At 46.1% G+C, this 15,952-nt stretch overlaps 4 protein-coding genes across 4 annotated transcripts; 2 read left to right on the forward strand and 2 right to left on the reverse strand.

The window, feature by feature from the left end:
* Window positions 1–735: 735 nt before the first annotated feature.
* tas1r1 (taste receptor, type 1, member 1) lies at window positions 736–4,986 on the forward strand (the record flags this gene model as incomplete). The annotated part of the gene is made up of 6 exons (XM_084553319.1): window positions 736–920; window positions 1,043–1,370; window positions 1,454–2,224; window positions 2,309–2,527; window positions 3,424–3,544; window positions 4,061–4,986. The coding sequence occupies 6 exons, from the start codon at window positions 736–738 to the stop codon at window positions 4,984–4,986; spliced, it is 2,550 nt and encodes an 849-aa protein (XP_084409445.1).
* A 2,148-nt stretch (window positions 4,987–7,134) lies between these two features.
* Window positions 7,135–8,420, forward strand: LOC311494753 (uncharacterized protein; the record flags this gene model as incomplete). Its single annotated transcript, XM_084553975.1, has 2 exons — window positions 7,135–7,299; window positions 7,407–8,420. The coding sequence occupies 2 exons, from the start codon at window positions 7,135–7,137 to the stop codon at window positions 7,728–7,730; spliced, it is 489 nt and encodes a 162-aa protein (XP_084410101.1). The 3' UTR covers window positions 7,731–8,420.
* A 740-nt stretch (window positions 8,421–9,160) lies between these two features.
* her12 (hairy-related 12) lies at window positions 9,161–10,378 on the reverse strand. The gene is made up of 2 exons (XM_084553995.1): window positions 10,168–10,378; window positions 9,161–10,058 (listed from the first exon to the last, which is right to left on the reverse strand). Exons 1-2 carry the CDS (start codon window positions 10,234–10,236, stop codon window positions 9,624–9,626), a joined length of 504 nt encoding a protein of 167 aa, XP_084410121.1. The 5' UTR covers window positions 10,237–10,378; the 3' UTR covers window positions 9,161–9,623.
* Window positions 10,379–13,905: 3,527 nt separating this feature from the next.
* On the reverse strand, window positions 13,906–15,416 carry LOC311493845 (transcription factor HES-5-like; the record flags this gene model as incomplete). Its single annotated transcript, XM_084552631.1, is given in 4 exon segments — window positions 13,906–15,143; window positions 15,254–15,331; window positions 15,334–15,383; window positions 15,386–15,416. Coding segments are annotated over 4 exon segments (609 nt in total). The 3' UTR covers window positions 13,906–14,693.
* Between the last annotated feature and the right edge of the window lie 536 nt (window positions 15,417–15,952).

Here is a 15,952-nt window from a genome sequence, read left to right on the forward strand (position 1 = left end):
TGTGAATTGTTGTCTGTCCAGGGTGTACCCCGCCTCTCGCCCGATGACAGCTGGGATAGACCCCGCAACCCTTCACAGGAACAAGCGGTTACAGAAGATGAATGAATTGTTTTTGTACCATTCACTCATCATTCTCAGATGAAAAATACCCTTTTAAAAGGTAGTTAAGTACGTACATGCTCTAAATACGCCTCCTTGAAATGAGAATATATTTCACAGGAGTGACCGATAAATTATTCTTGGCATATTTTCATCATGGACAGAATCTGTGTCCATGGACTTTATTTCTCAAGATCTGATGTGCATAGTCTTTTTGCACATTAGCGTTGTGTCATGATTCACGACCGGCAATATGGCGTTATCTAATTTAAGATTAATAAAGATATCTGAATTCCCAGACACACACAAAAAACAACAACTTCTAAATCCTATAAATGTTTTGTGATCAATAGATCGTCAATAAAACTGTCAGTTTCTGCTTCAAACATGCATGAGTCTGTTTAAATAATAAAATTCCTTTATCATGAGTTATTACATCCAACTCATTTTAATGGGAGGGAAGCTACAGTCACCCGAGCAACGTCATTATGCAAAGACGCTTCACTCAGTAAACATTTAAGATGCAAAATCGCTCCCTCTGTCAGTGCACACTTTCAAAGCCAGCCCCTGACTGTTTGTTGGGGCCACACTGAGCTTCGACAGCAGGTGTGCATGAGCCGGAGGTGAAGCATGGATATGTGCGGTTCTGTGCTTCTCTGCGTAGGTTGGCTGATGCTGCAGTTAGCCGGTGGGGAACTGGACTACGCCTCTCGGGGAGAGGGGATGCAGTTGCAGGGAGACCTCTCTATCGCAGGACTCTTTCCGCTCCACTATTCTGATGAATCAAGAGCTGGATTGCCTGCTTTGGCTCCGTGCAATGAGTGAGTTTTACTGGACATTAAACTTCCAGGTCCTGTGTTCAAATTCACGTCACTGGTGTTGAAATCAACAGAAATATTGTCATCCTTTTATCAAATTGCTATTTGAATGTTGCCTTTTCCAGGGGTACACCCAACAAGCATGGGTTTCACTTGTTGCAAGCCTTCAGATTTGCTGTGGAAGAAATCAACAACCGAACCGGACCACAGTCTCTTCTACCTGGAGTGAAGCTTGGCTATCAGCTGTATGACATCTGCTCAAACCAAGCCAGTTTCCTGGCCACTCTGGACCTGCTGGCGCAGCAGTACCAGAATACTTCTATCCCTGAGGCAGATGGGAACACGGATACAAACTCCAGGACACATCAGAAGACAGTGGCTGTGATTGGGCCAGACAGCAGCAGCAAAGCGTTCGCGCCCGCTGCTTTACTGGGAGCCTATCTTATACCACAGGTAAGTTATTAACTGGGAAGCTTTGGTCACGTTCTGAGAGCCTAAATAAAACCACCTCCTCACATCCTCATTGCTCCTTCTAGATCTCCTATGAGGCGTCAAATGAACTGCTGAGCAACAAGTTCCTCTATCCAGCCTTCTTCAGAACTATTCCCAGTGACAAGAACCAGGTGGCAGCTATGATCCAGCTCCTGGTCCGTTTCAACTGGACCTGGATCGCTCTCTTAGGCAGTGATAATGACTACGGGTTGCAGGGCATGCAGAGCCTGTCCCAGCAAGCATCACACTACGGCATCTGCATCGCCTACCAAGGAATCATCCCCTCTTTCAGCGAAGACAAGATCCAGACCATGAGGGCCATGGTGGACAACATACTCACCACCAAAGTCAACACCATCGTGGTGTTCTCCAGCAAGTCAAAACTCAGAGGATTCTTCCCTTTTGTCGTCGAGCGGAACGTCACAGATAAGGTGTGGATTGGGACGGAGGACTGGTCGGTGGCTACTCTCATATCTGGGATACCTGGCATCCACACCGTGGGCACCGTGCTCGGCGTGTCGGTCAAATACGCCGCCATTTCTGGATTTGAGGAGTTTGAGAAAAAGGCACTTGAGGCTTCATTGCAAAGCGGCGACACCCAGGAGACATCTGATGTCACCATGAGCCCAGGAAATGTCTGTCTGCAGAGCACGGACCTGTACAGCCTCGCCAGGAAGAATTTCTCTCTGGAGAAATACGACATCACCTCTTCCTTCAACGTGTACAAGGCGGTGTACGCCGTGGCTCACGCTCTGCGCAAAGCACTTGGCTGCGACGCTGGAGAGTGCAGCAAGAGAAGCGTGAACCCATGGGAGGTGAGTTGATGCACGCTTGCGTTCCTCCCAAACAATGAGCACTCTTCCCGGTCGCTGACATTTCCCATTTCCCTTCCACCTCAGCTCCTGTCGTGGCTCAAGCAGGTGCAGTTCTCCCTGGACAACTCCTCTGTGTACTTTGACGTGAACGGCGACCCGCCCACAGGGTATGATATTGTCACCTGGATTTGGAGGGGGAGCGAGTGGTCTCTCAGAGTGGTGGGCTCCTTCACACCAGATCCAGTAACGCTCACACTTGATGCGGATCAGATTGAATGGCACGGCGAGGCAGACTCGACACAGGTAAGACCAATGGGCTATATTATAGACAGTCTTTCGTTGCGGAAAAAAATAAAAGTAACACGAGCCCAATGAGAAAATGTCTCCCTACTAGAAAGAGTTACTAGTTCTTCTGAGTTTAGTTTTGGAAAAAGAAAAAAAGCAGAACATATGAAAGTGTGCTCGTATGATATTTCTACCAGACCATTAACATTTAACATCCTGCAGATTGTGTGCAGGATGTTAACACAGAGCTGAATTTGTGAAGACTGCCTTCCTCTGTGTTGTACCATACATATGGAATTCATTTAAATGTGAATGTCCCAGGCCAATTGGATGAATTTAAACCTGTATTTCATTAATCTCGATGGATAGATAGATAGATAGATAGATAGATAGACAGATAGATAGATAGATAGATAGATAGATAGATAGATAGATAGATAGATAAGATAAGATATGTTTATTAATCCCATGTATGGGAAATTTCCTTGTCACAGTAGCATGGAATTTGGCAAAAAAAAAATATATATATACAGAAAACAGTGACAACTTCGACAGGGAAAAAGTTACCAAAAAAACACAAATACAAAATTTTTGAAAAATATATACAAAAAATATACAAGAAATAACAATACTCTGAAAAAATATATAGAGAAAGAACTAGAAATATAAAGACATTCTGTATATACAGTGTGGTGGTGGAATGAACTTTACAAAGAAATAGTTGCTCAAACATAGATAGATAGATCTATCTATAGATCTATAGATAGTGAATAAATAAGTAGAGACAGTATGTTGTGCAGGTAGTGCAACTGCTGAGTACGAAGTAGTGACAGGGTGAACTAAGAGTAGTGCAGACCTGTTCGTCTGTCACACAGTTTACCTGATCAAATAGAAATTCATTTTCCCGTGTCTAGGTGCCGCTGTCCATCTGCTCTCCTCCCTGTCCGGTGGGCCACAGGAAGCTGCTGACAGGGCAGCACTCGTGCTGCTTCGACTGCCAGGCCTGCCCTGCGGCAACATTTCTCAATAAAAGTGGTAAACGAAGACACGCAGCAACTAAAGGACCAGCAAAATATCCATACAAAGAGTGAAAAAGTAGAGAGAACATGCAAACAGTAAATCTTTCACCTCACTCCACTGAAACGTTTAGCAGTTTCTTAGACAACCCAGTGAAGCACGTGCTATTTTATTCATTTATTTAATTTGTAAAGTACACAAGCTAATAAAAAAGTCAAACATAAAGACATGCACGACACTGAGAGAATCAAAGTGTTAGCAGGTGAAACTCAGAGCACTGTTCATCTTTCATTTACTCTTTCTGAACTCTACAGAAGCCAGAAGTCCCTCTTTACAAAGTGAACAGGACGATCAGCACACACTATTATGAGTTGTTGTTGTTGTTGTTGTTGTGCATGAGGTTGACCAGCAGGTGGCGCTGAATACCCACACTATGAGCCTGTTTATCCATGCTTCACCTTTGTGCCAGAGGACACACAGTAGATGAGGTAACATTTTCTGCAAGTCACCTTTAACATAATTTCTTCTCCTCAGAACCCACTCTGTGCCAGCCGTGTCTGCCGGAGCAGTGGGCTCCCCCGAGTAGCGAGCAGTGTCTGCAGAGGACGGTCCTGCTGCTGGCCTGGGACGCCCCCATCTCCATCGCCCTGCTCTTCTTTCTGGCCACCTGCGTTCTCATGACCTCCAGCTCCACGTTAATCCTCCTGGTCAACCTGAACACGCCCGTGGCCAAGTCAGCCGGAGGCCGCACCTGCCTCCTGATGCTGGCAGCCCTGACCGCCGCCACCATGAGCTCTTTGTGCCATTTTGGCCAGCCGACTCCTTTGGCCTGCATCCTCAAGCAGCCTCTATTCATCGTCAGCTTCACCGTGTGCCTGGCCTGCATCACTGTGCGCTCCATTCAGGTCGTTTGCATTTTTAAATTCGCGTCCAAGCTGCCGCCGGCCTATGACAAGTGGTCCAAAAACCACGGGCCAGAGCTCACCATCTTTCTGGTGTCCGTCATCATCTTGCTAATTTCTGTTCTCCGCGTGGCCCTGAGCCCACCCCAGCCTTCTCAGGATCTTGAATTCTACACAGACAGCATTGTGCTGGAGTGCAGCAACACCCTCTCGCTCGGGTCGGGCTTCGAGCTCGGGTACGTGGCGCTGCTCAGCGTCCTCTGCTTCTCTTTCAGCTACATGGGAAAAGACCTGCCGGCCAACTACAACGAGGCCAAGTGCGTCACCTTCAGCCTCATGGTCTACATGATCTCCTGGATGAGCTTCTTCACCCTCTACCTCATCAGCAGGAGCCCGTTCACCATGGCCGCGTACGTGTTCGCCACGCTCTTCAGCGTCCTGGCCTTCCTTGGAGGATACTTCCTGCCCAAAATTTATATCATTGTCCTGAAGCCGCACATGAACACAACTGCACATTTCCAGAACTGCATTCAAATGTACACCATGACCAAACAGTGAATAACAGGATTCTGTAACTGTCTCTGTCTGTAAGGTTCAATTTTAAATTAATGTTTATTTTGTGTGTGAAAATAAAGTTTTATTAGTCACGGACCTGTGCAAGGAAGGTCAGAGGTCATGCTTTAATCTGTGAAAACACACGTTGCTGAAAAGAGTAAATTAATAGATTTTGCACTAACAAAGACCACGCTTTAACTGATGCAGGGAAATTAAGCTGTAGACAGGACTTGAGGGAAAAAGACGGAGTAATGAGAGGGGTCAAAGAGAAGAGGGGTGGAACGCGTAGATGGATGATGGTGTTCAGGGAGTGAGACTCAGGGTGGGGGGGCCACGTCTCCCTGGTTGCTGTAATGAAAGGTGCAAGACGAAAGAAAGGGAAAGAGAGGGATGGGGAGGCTGGGAGAACTAAGACGACTACAGAGAATGGAGATTTGAATGTAAGTGTGGGAAATAAAATTAGCCGGGCCGTGGTCCTGTGCCTGAACTTACTTCCTTGTTGTGAAGATGCACCTACTTCGGGGGAATCTTTTGCTTTTCAGGTGACTCCAGATGTCTATAAGAACGTTTTCAACGAAGCATTTGTCAAAATTATCCTCTTTATATTTAAAAAACAACACCAACAGCAACTACATTTCACATTTCATTGAAGTTCCTACCTGACATGTACGGAACGTGGAAGAAAATCCTGCAGCTTCCAGTGTCCTCAGTAAAAAGATGTGTCTGTTGTTGAAGAGAATCAACAGGTGAATGTTTTTTTTTTCTTTACTGCCTCTAATGCTGATTGATGAAAATAAAGTTTAATATAATATGTTAATATAATTGATCTGTAAACAAATAAAAAATATTGTTTCACTTCAAGATATTTCTACTTTTTTCAAATTTTACACAAAAAGAGACGCCATGATTTCCTGAAACACGCTTGAAAACACATATTTGCACGCTGTCATTTGAGTTGTGACGTCATAAGCTTTTGCAGTTCATACATTTCAGTCTGGACTTTTCAGGAAAAGACATATTTCCATGGATTCAATAGCGAAAAGGGGCAGCTGGTGGCATAAAACAAAGTTTGAGTACTCCAGCATGACGTAACATCTCATTGAATATCAAATAACTGCACCACTGGTTTGTCTTGCGTGTGTGTGTGTGTATCTGTGTGGTGGCAAACGCACACACACACCCGCACCCACACCCACACACACACACACACACACAGTGCTGCCGCTGATGGCTGTTGTTTGGGAGGATAGATGAAAAGGCCTTTTGTGGCTGGGAGGTCAGCGCTATTGACCGGTAGATGTGTGAGTAGAGTCCGAGCTTGGCTTTCCCACAGTCTCCCTATCCACTCACAGCCCGGTCAACAATCGAAGTGTGCCATGGGTGAACAAGCAGGAGTTTTATTGTAGGCACACAAAGGAGCCGAGAAAGGTGCTGCTGGGAAAATTTCAGGAGTTTAGTTTCACATTTCAGTTTCAGGCAAAAAATTAGACATCATACAATGTTTGAAAGTTTATAAGTTTTCCACATAACCTGTATTAATTCAACCTAAAAGAACCACCTTGGCAAACTTAAAATACCCACTAGAAATTTAAATAAATGCAGAAGCATGTTTGTCTCTTTATCTGCTGCCTATTGTCATTAGCATTTAGTTGTGGTTTCATTTCTCTTCCCTCCCTCCAACTTCAACAAACACCACCAAAAATCAAAGGGGATTATTACATTTATTGCAGATATACTGCATTTATATTTCTAGGTGTATTTTAAATAATTATTTGGATTGAGACTTCCACACTTTTGCACTGTGCAGATATTTTGCAAATAATTAAGAATCACAAAATCACTCAAATAAATCTGCGATATTATGCATCCTTTCAACATGTTATCCTCGATGGCACCAATGCATTAAATCCTGTCTAATTATTCCCTTGATGCGCATCAGGAGCTACTGCCTGAATTCCCCCGAGTCGCTGGAGGGTGAGATAAGCAGCGGCTCCTGATTAGAGGAGGACAGCACACCGTTCTCACTCTCATATATTCTGGGAATGGTTTTTATCTCCGCCGGTCAGCTTGTGTGATTGCTTCACCTCCTGGTTATTGATGTGTATCCTACTGGTACAAGCCCCGGCCCTGCCTGAGTCACATGGCTTTGTTATGCTAATGCCGCGCTATAAATTGAAGAGCAGCACCTCCAGAGACGTCAGAGCTGACAGTCCTGAGGAAGCAGTCCTCTTCACCTGCACAGACATGGCTCCCTGCTCCTCCACCACCTCCTCCTCTGTCCACCACACCAGCATGTCTGAAAAAGAGAGCATCAAAGTCAGTGCCAAAGGAGATTTTTGTTTAAGGCTTATACTTTATGTTAAAAATGTCTCATTGCTGAGTTTGATCACGTTCTGACCTGTGTGTCTCCTCTTCTTCCGCAGCTGAGAAAACCCATCGCGGAGAAACTGCGCAGAGATCGCATCAACACCTGCATCGAGCAGCTCAAAGTCATTCTGGAGAAGGAGTTTCACAAGCAGGAGCCCAACTCCAAGCTGGAGAAAGCCGACATCCTGGAGATGACCGTGAGCTTCCTGAGGCAGCAGCTGCAGTCGGGCTACAACCAAGGCTACTCTCATTCTGGTACATCCCCGCAGGACCAGAAGCTGCATCGGGTCCAGGGAACCAGCACCTTCTCCTCACTCAGGCCCACCACACTACAGGACAGCAGCAGCAGCAGCCTGAGCCCAGTGTGGAGGCCTTGGTAGAGACTGAGAGACCTGAGGTTCTCCCTCACTGTGTAGGAATTTTTATTTCCAGCCTTCTTAGTATCACTGAGTGTATTTACTGCTCCATCACATTGATGAGAAGACACGTACGAGGCGTTTTAACCTCTTAAACTCACTGTGAGTTTATTACCAGTGTTTGGCTCCTTTGTAAAACGGAGAGAATTGAAGTTAAACTTGTTCTGAAGTTCAACATTTATGTCACTTACTGTATTTTATTGCCTTTTGTAAAGGAAAAAAGTGTGTGTGTTAGAGATGCGACATGTGCTGTAAAATGTTTAGCATCTGGATGTTAATAAAGTATATACATTTCCTTCAATCTTGTGTGGATGTAATAACTGGATTCAGTGTGTATCCCATTCAAAGCTTACTGGGACATACTGTAAATCTGTTTAAACAAATCATATTGTGGGGACACATATGACATTCGGGACAAAAAGCAAGTCCACATGATATGAACCATTTAATTTTAGTTTGTAGACTTGGTTTATTCATTCATTCATTCATCTTCTGTAACAGCTTGTCCTGTAAAGGGTGGCGGGCTATCATCTGGCAAGAGGCAGGGTACACCCTGGACAGGTCTCCAGTCTATCGACAACCGTTCACCCTCACACACACACCTACGGCCAGTTTAGAATCACCAGTGAACCTAACAAGGAGCACGTCTTTGGACGGTGGGAGGAAGCTGGAGTACCTGGAGAGAACCCACGCACATAGGGACATACTGTAAATCTGTTTAAACAATCATATTGTGGGAACACATTTGACTTTCAGGGACAAAAAGCAACTCCACATGATAAAAACCATTTAATTTTAGCATGTAGACTTGGTTTAATGTAGTGGAAATGTAGTCATAGTTAGGGTAAGGCTCAGGACATGAATGTAAGTCAACGTCCTCTGGAAATGTGGGAAACTCGAGTGTGCATGACTTCCTTGGTGGATGCAGGAAATTAATTTATTCTCTTTCCATGATTTAATCTGGAGTTTAGTTTGAAATGAGAGGTTATACAGGTAGACAAGCCCACTCACTTCATCTGTGCATCAATAGATTTCTCTGATTTAGTGGCATTAGCTTCAGATTAATAGAATACAAACAACTGCTCCTGTGTTCCCTGATAATATATGTGTATATATATATATTTGTATAAATCAAAGGAGGTGAGTGGCTGCGTTAGCATCTGTGGTGGTGTGAGGTTTTATGTACATCCTGACACATCTGGAACATCAAGACATCTGGATGAGTTTTAGGGGAACATTTCAATTTGCTATAAGAGTACAAATATTAGAGTTTATAAAAATAAAAAATCTGCAGCCGATGCTTTTTTTTTAATGATTGTGTCTTTTTATTTTCAATTGTCATACAAATTTTACAAATTACTTTTAAGAGCCTAAATGTGATAGCAAAACAGCAATATCAACACCCCATCACAAAATGTTAATATGTATACACACACACTCTCTCTCTCTCTCACACACACACACACAACATTTGGCATAGATAATTCAAGACAGGAGAGAAATATTCTCAACAGCAGCTGTCGGTAAAACACAGTATGGCAGATACTGTACATATATTGTTACGTCAAGCAGTCCAACGATCAACTCCACTGGAGTAAACAATCACTTCACCAGTTTAGACAAAACTACAGTATCGTCACTCAAAGTCCACCTCCAGCTTTCGGCGCAAAAGGAAAAATATCAAAGCAGGACAATCTTCAAATAAGTGAGAGCCTTCGCTTTTACTTGTCCATCAATGTGATGAGACAATAAAGTTAAAAACCCGCCACGAACCGGCAGGATGGAAACAAATTTCCTACATAGTGAGGGAGAGCGCGGGTCAACCTCAGGTCTCAGAGCGTCTGTGTGGCAGCGTCTCTACCACGGCCTCCACACTGGGCCTCTGCTGCTGCCGCCGCTGCTGCTGCTGCTGCTGGTGTCCTGCAGAGAGGTGGATCTGAACGTGGAGCAGACCGGGGAGGAGCTGCTGGCTCTCTGGGCCTGGCGGAGCTTCTGGTCCTGCTGCTGAAGGCCCCGCAGAGGAATGACGGGGGACTCTGCGGCGGAGCCTGCGGAGAGGAAGTGCATGGAGTCCCTCCAGCAGTGAGAGTAGCCTTGGTTGAAGTCGCTCTGACAGAGCCCCGACTGCAGCTGCTGCCTCAGGAAGCTCACGGTCATCTCCAGGATGTCGGCTTTCTCCAGCTTGGAGTTGGGCTCCTGCTTGTGAAACTCCTTCTCCAGAATGACTTTGAGCTGCTCGATGCAGGTGTTGATGCGATCTCTGCGCATTTTCTCCACGATGGGTTTTCTCAGCTGCGGAAGAGGAGACACACAGGTCGTGAGCAAACTAAGCAGCGAGGACTCAGATATTTCTTCTACACAGGATGATTTAAAATGAAAAAGAGGGTCCTTTGATACTCACTTTGATGTTGTCTTTCTCAGAGAGCCTGATGTGGTGGACAGAGGAGTGGCTGGTTGAGCTGGGAGCCATGTCAGCGCTGGTGAAGTGAACAGCTTCTCGTGGACAGCAGCGTGTTAGCTCTGATGTCCCTGGAGGAGCCGCTCCTCATTTTATACTCCGTCATTAGCATAACAAAGCCATGTGGCTCAGGCAGGGCTGGGGTTCCCACACTCTGACCAGTGGGACTCCCAGCGCAACAATAGAGGGCATGTCAATAACTCAGGGAGCACGTATCTGTGCCTGGCATGTTTCCCGAGATAAGCAACAGGTAATTAACACTTTATCAAGCGGCCATCTGAGAATTTATCAAGGACTGACAGCCTGGATTGGATTGTTTACATGTACAATAACAGGGCAGAGATACACAAAAGTGTGCATCCTCCATCTGGGGGATAGGTGCAATCAAGGACCAAATGCTCCACTGCAATAAAACAATATAAGCTGAGCTCTTATTGCCTCTTCAAAGAAAGCTCTCCTTCCTCAAAAGAGCATTTAGCTACTCAGACAGGAGCATTTGCACACATGAAAACGTTTAGGGATGAATATATGACTTGCTTACACCTCATCACATATGAGCAGACCCATGTTTAAAACAGAGGAGAAACAGCAGAGCAGGTAAAGTCATCAGCTGGCTGCAGGTGCAAACATCTCGCTTTCTACCTGTTGCAGCTTTTTCTCATAAGCGTAAAGGTTCCCGCATGGGGGCGGTGAGCGAAGACACGCTGAAGTATGGTAATCAGGAGACAGACAGGCAGACAGGCGCCGACCCAAAGGTGTCAAAAAAAGGCAAGTGGCGCACGCTCTTTGGCGCGAGTCGAGGACCGCAGGCGTAGCGCAGTTAAAAGCGCAACAAATGATCTCATGCGCACCTACCGACGCACAGCATGATCAGTTTGTCAGTTTGTTGCTCCGTCGACTGTTGCCCCTCTCATTAGGAACAAACGAAAGCTGAGGGAAGCGCATAAAACAACTTAAGACAGCGCATGCGCAAAACGAGCAGTAAGTCCACACGGTACAAACATTCAGGGAAGAAGAAAAAATACTGAAGCTCTACATGAGGAGAGCTGATGGCTCTCATTGGGATGAAATGAAACACATGATCGGCCAATCATCCAGAATTCCCTTTTACCAATCAGCCACAACATTATGACCACTGACAGGAGAAGTAAATAACATTGGATCTGGCATTTATTTGTGTGTACCACCCACCCAGGCCAGACCCCCACCCCATAGCAATGACACTCCTTGATGGCAGCAGCCATCCACAGCAGGATGTAGCCTGACACAGACACACACAAAAAAAAACATGAAGAACAGCACAAGGTGTTGACCTGGCCTCCAAATTCACTAGATCCCAAACTGATCAAGTATCTGTTGATCCACTGAGGTTCCTCCCCTCAACTCAGGACCCAAAGGCCCCCACCAACAACATTTTGTAGCCAGACAACACAGGACACCCTCAGAAGGCCCATGTCCATTCTCTGATGAGTCACAACTGTTTTGGAGGCACAAGGAAGAAATACACAATATTAGGAAGGTGGTCATAATGTTATGCCTGATTGGTGTATGATCAGAGGCATAATCACTTGTTAACATTGGACCTTTTAGATTTATTTGTCTGATCTGGGAAGGTTCTCAGCCATCTAGGTCCAACATCTTTGTTTTTTTGAATTTCATCTTGTACTGAAAAACTTCAGTCAGCCCCCCCACCCCCCTCCCCCCAAGGCTCCACAGACAGTGTTGTAAATGAACTGCGTCAAATTAGTGTCAAGTTAATGGCATTACGAGCGGGCTGGCAGCGTGCCTCTGAGGGGCCCTCCATCAGTGGCTGGCCCCAGATGTGAAGCTGGCCTTGTGGGCGCAGTGTGAGTAGTCCCATCTCCCCGGTTTCCCACCAGCCCCCCCCTCTCTCCCACCTCCTCCTCACCCCCACCACCACCACCCCCCGAAACATCAGGGGTAAATGAGCTACAAAAGACACGCCGCTCCTCCATGCTCCATCGGGAATGTTAATTGATCTTTTGTTGCAGGACAAACAGAAACTCTGTGTCCTCGTCCATCTGGGAAAAATCAAGTCAACTGGCTTTGCTTGCCCGGCACAGAACGCTCTCTGTGGTCTGTGTTGACACTTTTAATTTGGGGATTTTCAGCCGCACAAGTACAAAGCCAAGAAAGTACTTGAGGAGAAGTAATGCAGCAACAGTTATTAAGGCACAGGTAAAGAAACAATTTGAAGCTCTACAAGTCCGTGACCTGTGGAACTTTTGTTCCGATCAAAGCACCTGCATCCCATCTAATCAAAGTTTGCCCAAGCACAAACATTCATCATCACTGCTTCTGCTCTCATTCTGCGTTTTTAACTATTAATCGACTCAGTCTCTCTCTGTTTGTGCCTCTTGCCGTCAATGAAAGCCCGTCCAGTCACATCCACGCTTTATTATCCGTCCCCTTCATTGCCGACGCGTTTGTGTGAATTTGTGCCTCCTCTGAAAGTTAGTGTGCACTACACGGCTGCTGGGGGTCTTTGTCTACAAGTGTGTGGGAAGACGAGTTCCCCTCCCACCAGCAGCCCGAGAGCCCTGAATTCCTGCCATAAAGTCTCGGCCATCGCTCAGACCCGCGGCGGCGCAGAGCTGCTTCCCGTCAGCCATCTCTCTGTGAGTGTGGTATCTCCCGTTTCCCACACTCTGCGCCTATTCACTGGGCCCGAGACGGGAACAATAGAAGTGTGTCTTGTTACACATCACATTAGCTACGGTGTTTGATCTCCTGTTGGAGAGGGGAGAGGGAGGTGGAGGGGGTGGGGGTGGGGGGGGGCAGCTTCAGCCAGACCATCTGGCCTGGCAAACTAGACCCTGAGAAAGTCCCAGGCATGCCACATTCTCCACAACTTCTGCGCACAAATAGTTGTGAAAGACTTTTGTGGCACTTGAGGCATAATTCAAACACTAGACAACATACCACGACCACCGCAACAGAAGAAAGGGGGACATGTGACCCGCGGGGGCGTCCCTGTACCCTAGTTTTTACCATTTCTTTAAAAAAAAAACACCTGTTCACCAGCAGGGTCAGATGAAATGAAACGTTAACGATGCTTGTGGGAAATATTGGTTCAAGAAAAAAATACTGGGTTTGACCTTTAATGAATGTATTTCTGAGGTCATGATTAACGAAGAGGATCAGGATACATACGGTATACAGCATCTATATACAGTCTATCCACTACCATTAATAAGAGAAATTGAATTTAAAGTTTTGCTGTACAGAGCCACAGTTCAGTAACGTAAACCTATGAACTGAGATGTTATCATGTTGTGTGCGTCCTGCTACCAGAATAAATACAGTTTTGGTTTTCTTCACAGAATGAATAATTAATGTCAGAGATGTAAATCTGGTTTAAATGATGAAATCTTACTTTTAATTAATTGGAGTTACATGTGGCAGTCTGTCGTATTTGCACAAGTTCTTCCAAAACTGTGAACACACTGACTAGTTATTGGAGCAGAGGACGCCTGGCTTGTAACAGTGGGAACAAATTAAGAGTCATTCTAGCAGATATTTAGCATCATCAGATATCTACACATTGATCCCCATGCTGCTGCTCTCTTGAGCAAGGCACAGCAGTGAAGAGGCTGTCGGTTGAGTAATCCCTGCTATGACTGAACTAAAGTGTTTGGTCCTGAGCAGAGCTGCTTCCAAACTCCACCTGCCCTCCTCTGTACTGGACTGCATTAAATATTCATTCAGATTAACTGTACTAGCTAACACTAGTTATTTTATCCTCCGATAGTTCAATGCAAAAAGTACACAAAAAGTTTTTTTTACGATTGCAAAACTTCATGAGAAGTTTTCCATTTATTTATTCAAACTTTCATCGTCAAGCTTCTCAAGGAAGCAGTGGAACAGATTCTTTTAGTATGCCTTTATAAAAGGTATTCACTTGAAGATGAAAAACATCTATTAAGAACATCACAGGTAACAGGTACAGTATCAGTCGTAAAACACTCACACACACAGTCGAAGTATAATCATAAAAAATGATTTACATCAGAGGTGGATCCATAGGATCACTATATGGCACGGTTTGGATTCATCAACGACAAGCTGATAAAAATATATCAGTCAGTGATACTCGGTATCAAATATAAGACAGAGGACACATGAGTACACTCTGACACCTTTAAACCAATATGGTTAATACAAAAGTTTGCAAAACAAACAAAAAGAAAAAGTTGTTTTCCTCACGGGAAGAATTACTAGTAAGCTCTTTAAATGATAAAGAGAATGATATCAATACACACGGTGTATATATTCAGTAAAACCTGAATCTTTTAAGTCCTTCCAAAGGAGTACTGGTAATAACCATCAAACAATATTAAATCTTCTGCCAAAGCAAAAGGAAACAGACTTCAGTGAGTCTTTAACTTTCTGTCCATGACGTTCACAGACGTAGTTCTCTCTCTGAGCGACCGAGGCAAGCCTCCGTCCTACCAGGGCCTCCACAGAGCACAGCCGGCCTGGCTTGCCCCCTTGCCGGAGGTGACCTGATGGCGGGGTGAGCCGGGCGGGGAGAGGCTGCAGGGGTTGTGGCTGGTCCTGCTGGACGCCTGCTGCACGCCCTGGAAGTGGCTGAGCAGCAGCCTGTGCGCGCGAGTCTGGAGCTCGCTGTGGGACAGGAAGCTGACGGCCTCCTGCACGCAGTGGGAGTAGCCGTCGCCGGCTGTCATCGGGCCGGAGGTGGCGCCGGCCGGCTGCTGCTGCTGCTTCTGCTGCTGCCAGGTTCTCAGGTAGCACACGGCCATCTCCAGGATGTCTGCCTTCTCTTGCTTTGAGTCGGGCTGCTGCCTGAGAAACTCTGGACCCAGCAGGGATTTCAGCTGCTCGATGCTGGTGTTGATGCGGTCTCTGCGCAGTTTCTCCACCATTGGTTTTCTTAACTGGAGGAAAGAAAAAGAAAGAACATTTAGTCCATTTGAACACTGTTTTTAAATCATTTTTCCAGTTCAACAAGTGAGTTCAGATCTGACTTTATGGAGAAGGTGTTTACCTTATGAGCAGGGGTCAGGTGTTCCTTAGAGTAACCTGCTTGTCCAAAAACAGTGGGAGCCATCGCTGTAGAGTCAGAGCGTTCCTGCTCGGTTTGAAGAGCCAGTTGAATCTGAGCTGCCTTCTCTGCCCGCCGACCTGTATTTATACTCCCAAATCTCCATATGAATGTGTGAGTCTTAGGCTTGTTGGAGTTTCTCACAGTCCCCGGGCCAATGAGAGCGCTGGGAAGGGCTTTGAGGAACGCAGGGCTGCCACATGCTCAATGAAGTGTTTATAGCCGCGGGGACAATGAGTGTGTCTCCGGGGAGCAGGTGGAGGAATAGACTGCGAGAGAAAGAGCCCGGGGTGGAGTGGGCTGGGAGGGAGGGAGGCAGGGGAGGGAGGGAGGGTAGCTGGGAGACTGACCCAGCGCTTGTGCTGATATGGGAAAGTGGTGACCCCAGAGGGAAGCATGCCGCTGTCTCATGTCATCTCCGCCGCCGCGTAATTGAAGACAAAGTGCCTCTGCCACCAGGCACACGTGGGTGTTAGAGAGGGCCAACAACTAGAAAGGACCAACACGCAGCCACTTCCACCGGAGTGAAGCGGCAGACTTCCCTCGTGAAGCTGTGCAACAGTTGAGACGTCTCACGGGGTTGAATAGAAAAAGAGTTTCTCGGCGGGTTTGTTAAATAAAATCCGCTGGATGAGGAAAAGA

The sequence above is a fragment of the Chelon labrosus genome, assembly GCF_963514085.1.
Source record: "Chelon labrosus genome assembly, chromosome: 10".
Lineage (NCBI taxonomy): Eukaryota > Metazoa > Chordata > Actinopteri > Mugiliformes > Mugilidae > Chelon > Chelon labrosus.